The sequence below is a fragment of the Cebus imitator genome, unplaced genomic scaffold (assembly GCF_001604975.1).
Source record: "Cebus imitator isolate Cc_AM_T3 unplaced genomic scaffold, Cebus_imitator-1.0 Scaffold51, whole genome shotgun sequence".
Taxonomy (NCBI): Eukaryota; Metazoa; Chordata; class Mammalia; order Primates; family Cebidae; genus Cebus; species Cebus imitator.
In genome coordinates this window covers 8,348,842-8,357,741 of record NW_016107366.1, presented here as the reverse complement: position 1 = coordinate 8,357,741, position 8,900 = coordinate 8,348,842, and the positions used below count along the sequence as shown (strand labels likewise).

Below are 8,900 nucleotides of genomic sequence, written 5' to 3'. Positions count from 1 at the left end.
TATTTTTAATAGAGACAGGTTTTCACCATGTTGGCCAGGCTAGACTTGATCTCCTGACCAGGTGATCCACCCGTCTCGGCCTGCCAAAATGCTGGGCTTACAGATATGAGCCCGGCCAGTGTTTTCATTTTAACTGTTACCATTCAGAGTTTTTGTTTAGTCAACCTGTTTCTTGTAGTGCTTAGAGCAAAGCAAAGGGCAGAATAAATCTTAAGACCTAATGGTGTGGCCAGGTGTGGTGGCTCTCACCTGTAATCCTAGCACTTTGGGAGGCTGAGGTGGACGTATCACTATAGTCCAGGAGTTTGAGACCAGCTGGGCAGCGTGGTGAGACCCCATCTCTACTAAAATTACAAAAATTAGCTGGGCATAGTGGTGTAACCTGTAATCTCAGCTACTCAGGAGGTTGAGGCAGGAGAATTGCTTGAACCCAGGAGGTTGAGGTTGCAGCGAGCCGATACTGTGCCACTCCACTCCAGCCTGGGCAACAGAGCAAGACTCCCCACAATGGTCAAATTGATCAATCAATTCCATAGCCACCAAAACTGAATTTTATAGCTCTCCTATTTTACTTTTATAGCAGCAGTCTTGCTGTGTGTGTGTGTGTTACTCATATAATTCTTCTTTCTTTGTAGATGATTGCTGTGCTAGTGGATAAGATGATTCGTACACAAATAGTTGATTGTGCTGCAGTAGCAAATTGGATCTTCTCTTCAGAACTATCTCGTGACTTTACCAGGTAATGTGAATTACTTTATGAAACTTGTATTCTCTAAGAATTGATTTATGTGTGGTCTCATACATTAGCTTCAAATTCTGGTCCAACCTAGTTTGATATTAATATACTAATGGTCCAGTCTGGTAGGATTGGATGTGGCAAAAATTCCTAGACAGTAGAAACATACACAGCCTGTTGGGTTGCAGCATCTCTTAGGGGACGCAATCATAAGTTGAATCAAGACTAAGCCAGTGAAGGAGAAATGCTGTTGAAGGATCCAGACTGTTGGGAGAGAAAACTAGCAAGAGCCAACTATGTGCAAAGTGGGATCTGGGAAGGGTTCCAGCTTCAGTGGGGATGGCGTCTAGAATGCACACCAGGAACTAGGAGAAACCAAGGTGAAAGTAGGTTAAATACAAATCATGGAGGGATCCAGGAAAGCTTGGGATGGGGGAAAGGGCTTCTTACCACAGTCATAATCTTAGGTTCAATGCAGAAGATTCATTCTGCACTTATTCTCCCTAAGGAAAGAAAGTATTTGCTATTTGATTATTATTTGTGAAATTCCACGGACTTTACAGTTGATAGGACCAGGACAGCAGGAGTTCACACAAAGCAGAAAACAAAAGCAAATTAGTTGTGAAAACGAAAATCCATCACAGCTTTTAACTTTTCCACTGTATCTGTTACTGCCAGAGGACACTGGCCTGAAATATACTGAATGGCTAGGGTGATAGAGTGTGATCTAAGGTTGTCATACCAGCCATGTTGGCTTTCACAATTGACAACAGAAGGACCTTTTCATATTTGTAAATTCTCAGAAAGCTAACCACCCTAGTATGTTTTAACCATTGTCCTGAGTGATTTACATTTTCAATTTATTTTAACGTAACTTACCACATCACCATAGAGGAGATTCCATTATTGTCCACATTTTACAGAATAGAGAAGTGTCACAGAGTGCTTTAGCCTGCCCAGAGTCAAACAGCTAAGCGCAGAGCCAGCATTCAAACCCATTCTGGAATCTGTATAATGCTCAACAGCTCCATCTGTTCTTTAACACCTCTCTCAAATATTTGTAATCCTACAAACCTTTCCCTGACTACTCTCACGCCCTCCAGACGTGCTGGCTGTGCTCTTTTATCCTATTTCCTAACATTCTAGACTTGGAGTTTTATGAACAGATTGTTTTATTATTTTCCACTTAAACTGTTATTTGGGTCAAAATTTGTGGAAGTAAGTACAGTTGACTCTTGAACAATATCAGGAGTTAAGAGACACCAATTTCGCTCCCAGCCACCCCACCCCAACACAGTCAAAAATCTGCATGGAACTTTTGACTGCATAGAAAATTTAACTAATAGCCTACTATTGACCAGAAGCCTTAGTGATAACATAGTCGATTGTGTTGTGTGTTATATAGTATATTCTTACAGTAAAATAAGCTAGAGAAAAGAAAATTATTAAGCAAACCATAAGAGGAAACATTTATTATTCGTGAAGTGAGAGTGGATCCTCAGAAAGGTCTTCATTATCTTCACATTGAATAGGCTAAGGGAGAGGAGAAGTTGGTCTTGTTTCAGGTAGAAGAAAACCCATGTGAAATGGACCTCCACGGTTCAAACCTGTGTTGTTCAAGGGCCAACTGTACTATTCTGTACTGGGTTAGGGGACCTAGCAGATAGATACAAAAGTAGCTAAGAAGCTACTTAAAAAATAAACAAAAGAAACGCTTATATAACAAACATTTTAAAGCACCTACAAAGTGATCTTAGTATGTATTTGCTAGTTAGAAAGCTGACATTTAATTGTCTCGTACTTAGAGCCCATTAGTTGATACCTATTATCAACTGATGAGTTTTAAATGTTCCAAGAGAATAATTGGCTGAGTGTGTGCTAGTTAAATAGTATAAAGCATGTGAAATGAGTCTCACCTTAGGTCACCATTTTGAGAAAATTTCTATACTTATTGTTTACATTTAAGAGAGGAAAAATTATTTCCATTTTTAATGTTAGTGTTCATTATAGTTTGTCATTTCAATTCAGTGAGTATGTACCTCTAGTAAGGGATGGAAATAAGAAAAATGACTACACAATACTGCCCTCGGGGGACCCACCTGAATCTAACAGGTGTGAAGATAGATACTTGCACAATTTACAGTAAAAGACAATTCATAAGTATTGCTGGAGAAATATGACTAATTCAGCCCAAAGGACAGAAGGCTGTATCAGCTGTTAAGAATGAATAGATTATAAAAGTTGAAAGGTTTTATTTTCTGTAATGATAGTTTGACATACAATCATCAAATGCCATATTTCTTTAAGATTGTTTGTTTGGGAAATCTTGCACTCTACAATTCGTAAGATGAACAAACATGTCTTGAAGATCCAGAAAGAGCTAGAAGAAGCTAAAGAGAAACTTGCAAGGCAACACAAACGGGTAAGTTTTGTGTCAACTTGTAAATAGTTAAAGAAAATATACCAGAAACTCTGGAGAGAATTCAGAGTTCATTATCTTGATGGTATTTCATTTTTTCTGAGCCCAAATTATGCAGAGCTGTTCGCAGAAGCAGAGGAGGAGGAAGGAGCAGGTAGTGTGTTGTGTGCATTTACACTGCATGATGACCAGTTCAGGAAGCCACAAACTTCACTTTCCATCGTTCGCCATCTCTGGGTCAGCCTTGTGTTTGCACAAGGGAAGTAGCAGAAGGGAAGAAAACACTTGTATTTTTGTAGAAGTCTCTGGAGGAAGAGGGAGCAGACTATAGACTATAGATATTTATACTTTCCCCATACTATGAGGAGGAATGGGACAGTCAATCCCAACTTAACAGAATGCTTCTCATAGTATTAAGTTTAGTATTTTAGCCATTTTGGAGGGAAGCAGTGAGCTGGCTGCGTTCTGTGACTTAGATATTACTACTATTCTTTATGACAGTATTTTCTGTTGTTATGCATATTTATCAAAGTAGAAGGTAAAAAAATAAAAGCTGGGTTTGATGCCTTACAGAAACCTTGAGCAAGTTTGAGTACTAGTCTCCACATAGACATACATGTATACATATATGGATATAAACACTCGCAGACCTAAAATACTGTAAGGTAAATGGTGTTATCTCATTTTGTAAATGTATAAAGTGAGACACAGGGAAATTAAGTAACATAGCTAGTAGGTTGCATAGCTAGTAAATGACTGAGCTAGGTTCTGACCCAGGTCTGTCAGACTCCAGAGACTTTCTCTCGTGCCACGCTGTTTCAGAAATGTGCTGTCCAACCCAGTAGCCACTAGCTGCATGTGACCATTTTAGTTTAATTAAAATTAAATACAATTTAAAATTCAGTTTTTTGGTCACACAGCCACATTTCAGGTGCTAAGTAGTAACGTGGTGGCTGTTGTAAGAGGCGGCACATATTTATATAACGTTTGCCCCGTTGAAGAAAGGTTAGGTAGTAGTGCTCTAGAACCTTACCTTAGAGTGGTGTTAGGAAAAGACAGTCATGTACTCAAGTTTCTAGAACATAAAGCAGACTTCATAAACAGGGGCTGTGTTTATAGAGAGAAAAGCAAGATTCTATGAAATCCGAGAATGGGGTTCTGACCATTTTGCTTAAAGCGTAGAGGAGACCAGTAGATGGGCCCTTAGCGGTAAGTATCACCTCAAAGAATTTCCCGGCTTTCTAGTTTCAGTGATGCCACCTTCTTGCTGAAAGTACCTTGGTATGTAATACCTAGAGCCACGTTCTGGCTCTGCCACTTTCAGGCTGGGTGGTACTGGAAAAGTCATCTAACCTCTCAGCCTGTTCCCTTCTCTGTAAAATGGAAGTAAACCATGCTGTGTTTTTCTTTTCCTTTAAAAAAAAAAAATCAAAATGCTATAAACTCTTCAGAGTGAGCTAGGAGGGAATTACTAAAGCTTTACAGGAATATATTGAACCCCCATCATTGCCAGCAGAAAGTGTTAAACAGCCACTTTGAATTATTGTATGTCATTTCTAAACTATGTAGCCATTTCTAAATTATGGCAAGAATGAGCAGCCTTGATGCATAGGACTGGCCCAGTTTTTTTATATGGCCCATTAGGAGATGAATGATTAGGAAGCTGCCTCTTTGTTGTTACTACTCAGTCAAATAGTGATAGATTATAGCCAAGTCCCCCACGTTGTTACCGAGAAAAGTGCCACGAAATTTCCCTGGCCTAGATAAGAACCCATGGAATTTCTAAGTGAGAAGACAGTATTTCTGAACCACAACAGGACTTTGAGGTATATATGTGTGGGTGGTGGGGTTGGGGGTACTTTTACTACAGAATATAATAAGCCTTTAACATTTGGCCAGCCACAATAAAATCCTTCCCCTGGAGGGGATTTCATACACTGGAATTCTAAATGGTATTTTCCTTTTGTTCTCTTGCCTTGTGTAGCGAAGTGATGATGATGACAGAAGCAGTGATAGGAAAGATGGGGCTCTTGAGGAACAAATAGAAAGACTTCAGGAAAAAGTGGAATCTGCTCAGAGTGAACAAAAGAATCTCTTCCTCGTCATATTTCAGGTATCTTGGCTTGGGACATTTATACATAAAAGGAAACAATACATTTCCTTGGTTTTAGTTTTTAAAAATACTATTTTTAATTGTAAAAGGAATACACATTTATAGAAGAGATTAAAAATATAAAAATTTGGAAGTAAATAAAAGTTCACTACTCAGGCAGCCATGTATGTCTCTGAGTTTCTCTGCTGTTTACATTCTTGCATGAGCATTTCTCCATGCTTTAAAACAAAATTGTGGGTTGCTTTTGTTAAATACATCTCATTTAATTATTCTCTTTGCTGGTCATTTTTTTTCCATGAACATTTTGATGCATAGATTCCTATTAACATTTCTGATTATTTTGTTAGATGTCAAGAAGTAATATTTCTAGGATAAGTAATTTAAGACATTAAAGGTCTTTATGTATTGCCAGGAACTATGTACCAACTCTATTGCCAGGAACTATGTACCAACTCATGTTATTACCAGTCTGCCTTTCTAGGTTGACTTAATGAATAATGAAAGTTAGGAGCACACACCACAAAGACAGGGTGGAATGAGCAGTAGTTTGGGGTTTCTTTGTCATTAATTTTTTTTCCGAAGTATAAGATTCTATCTCTAGTATTACCTTAATTTCCTTCTCCCTTTCCAGCGGTTTATCATGATCTTGACTGAGCACTTAGTACGATGCGAAACTGATGGGACCAGTGTATTAACACCATGGTATAAGAACTGTATAGAGAGGCTGCAGCAGATCTTCCTACAGGTACATGGGGAACTTCAATTAGATAATAAACGGCACTATTCTCAGCAACAAAGATTTTTGATTTGAAAACAATCCTTGTCAAATTTGTTAGGAGGTTACATACTACCTGTTAGACCCTTTAGTTCATGTCCATTTGCAGCTACCATTGCTCATCAGAATATTTAGGCTTAAACTGATTCTATACCACTTAGATTCCTAATGCCTCTCCCCACCTTGCTTTTTTTTTTTAAGATGGAGTCTCACTCTGTTGCCCAGACTAGAGTGCAGTGACACAATCTCAGGTCACTGCAGCCTCCACCTCCCAGGTTTAAGCAGTTCTCCTCATTCAGCTTCCCATATTGTTGGGATTACAGGCGCCTGTCACTACTCCTGATTTTTGTATTTTTAGTAGGGACAGAGTTTCACCATGTTGTCAAGGCTTGTCTTAAACTCCTGACTTCAGGTGGTCTGCCTCGGCCTCCCAAAGTGCTGCTGGGATTACAGGCATGAGCCACAGTGCCCAGTCTCCTACTTGCCATTTTCTATGCTAGGGATCCTAGCTATAATATAAAATATAGAAGACAAAAATGTCAAGAGTACAGTCATTGGATTTATAAGTCCCTAAAACTCCAGTGTTCAGATGATAAACAGCGTCCACAGAATCAAGGTAAGCTCCCTAGGGTCTGTCTGCAAAAGCAAATGCCAGCACCTATTCTCAACCAGATTTAAGTTAAAGATATATAGGGAAGTGGAACTAATTGTGTCTTAAGACGCTACTCCCTTAAGTCTTCATTTGTTCATTCTAGGAGAATGATTAATGTAGAATTCATTTTTTAAATTTCTTTTTTATTATACTTTAAATTCTGGGGTACATGTGCAGAATGTACAGGTTTATTACATAGGTATACACATGCCACAGTGGTTTGCTGCATCCATCACCCTGTCATCTACATTAGGTATTTGTCCTAATGCTATCCCTTCCCCCCTTTTTTTAAGTTCAATTCTTTGAGCCTCCAAATCAGAATTCCCTATTTTTTATTTATTTAGGAATTCCTGATTTTATATTACTGCCAATTTTGGGGGGTTTTGTTTAAGATGGAGTTTTTCTCTTGTTGCCCAGGCTGTAGTGCAATGGTGCAATCTTGGCTCACTGCAACCTCCACCTCATGGGTTCAAGTGATTCTCCTGCCTCAGCCTCCCAAGTAGCTGGGATTGCAGTCGTACACCACCATGCCCAACTAATTTTGTATTTTTAGTAGAGACGGGGTTTCTCCATGTTCGTCTGGCTGGTCTCGAACTCCCGACCTCAGGTGATCCACCTGCCTCAGCCTCCCAAAGTGCTGGGATTATAGGTGTGAGCCACTGCGCTTGGCCAGTTACTGCCAGTTTTAAAAGCTTTCCCAGTGTCTAGTCCTATAAGAATTTCTGAGTATATTAATGGCTTATAGAGGAACACACAGAGTATTTCAGGCTGAACACTTTTGCTCACGCCTGTAATCTCAGCACTAACCAACATGGTGAAACCTTATCTGTACGAAAAATACAGAAATTAGCCAGGCATGGTGGTGGGCGCCTGTAATCCCAGCTACTCGGGAGGCTAAGGCAGGAGAATCGCGTGAACCTGGGAGGCGGAGGTTGCAGTTAGCCGAGATCAGACCAAGGCACTCCAGCCTGGGCAACAGAGCAAGACTGTCTCAAAAAAAATTAAATCAATAGAGTATTTCATTTTCTGACTCTTTTTAATCTTCCTGTCAGTCCCTGTCTGGCTGCTTTTTAAAAAGTCATAATGTATTATGTCCTGATTGGGGGGAGAGCCAGCTGAGCCTAGTCTGCAGTAGTACTAGCAGCAACCAGGCATTGCTGCCACTGCAACGTGGCAGACTAGGCTCAGCTGGCTCTCTCCCCAATCAGGACATTCATTGAATCATGAATTCTGTTTACACAGAAGTTGGTAACAATTGGATTTTTATTGTTTTTCTGAGACAGAGTCTCATGCTGTTATCTGAGCTGGAGTGCAGTGGCACGATCTCTACTCAGCGATTTTCCTGCCTCAGCCTCCCGAGTAGCTGAGAACTGGATTTTTAAAAATCTCTTGAGCATCCATTTTTTTGCATTTCCCTTTTTATTTTTTTTAATAACATAAAATAAAAAGGGAAATGCAAAAAATTGGGGATTTTCAGCAGTCCATTATTCCTGTCAGCACTTTTTTTTTTTTCCCCTACCTCTTCTCATCATGCTGCAGCATGGGAGGGCTGTTGAAAGAAGTGTTCAACTAGATAGCTTACATGCTTTTTCCTGACCTAACTACCCCCTTTTCTGTGTCCACAGCATCACCAGATAATCCAGCAGTACATGGTGACCCTGGAGAACCTTCTCTTCACTGCTGAATTAGACCCTCATATCTTGGCCGTGTTCCAGCAGTTCTGTGCCCTGCAGGCCTAAGGGTCATTTTTCCCCTCATGTCAAGATTTTTTTTTTAATATCTTAAAATAATTTCTTATTTTTTGATGGTTTGAATGCTTGCTTTCTTGTAGTATCCTTTCACTTCTTAAAGGAAAAAAAGGAAAAGAGGGCAGTGAATAACATGGCATTACTTTTAATTGCCCTGAAAAGCAAATACTTCCTACGACAGTAATGTGACGATGACCATGATGTATTCTATATGTGACAGATACGACTTTTCTGTGATCGGTTTGGTATTTTTTTCTTAAGGCACAAAATAACTGGTGTGAGGTATGTGAAACAGTAGAGGTCAACCTTACATAGTATATAGAACTGATGGGTTTACTCAGTAGTATAACTTTTCACAGCTTGGGGATAACATGGCTGAAATAAAACTAAAAGTATGGTTTTTAAACTTTGGCACTTCATGATTTATAATCTCTAAAACTGGTAGGGTTTGTTTCCT

At 39.5% G+C, this 8,900-nt stretch overlaps 1 protein-coding gene across 5 annotated transcripts in view; it reads left to right on the top strand.

Moving 5' to 3' along the window:
* Positions 1-8,849, top strand: part of NCBP1 (nuclear cap binding protein subunit 1) — a 38,894-nt gene extending 30,045 nt beyond the window's left edge. For all 5 annotated transcript variants that reach the window (XM_017527847.1, XM_017527849.1, XM_037738239.1 and 2 more), the window contains 5 exons: positions 636-739; positions 3,044-3,158; positions 5,140-5,268; positions 5,900-6,013; positions 8,321-8,849. In XM_017527847.1, coding sequence (XP_017383336.1) covers positions 636-739; positions 3,044-3,158; positions 5,140-5,268; positions 5,900-6,013; positions 8,321-8,434 — 576 coding nt within the window. In that variant the 3' untranslated portion in view covers positions 8,435-8,849. The remainder of the gene's footprint in view (positions 1-635; positions 740-3,043; positions 3,159-5,139; positions 5,269-5,899; positions 6,014-8,320) is intronic.
* The last annotated feature ends 51 nt before the right edge of the window (positions 8,850-8,900 follow it).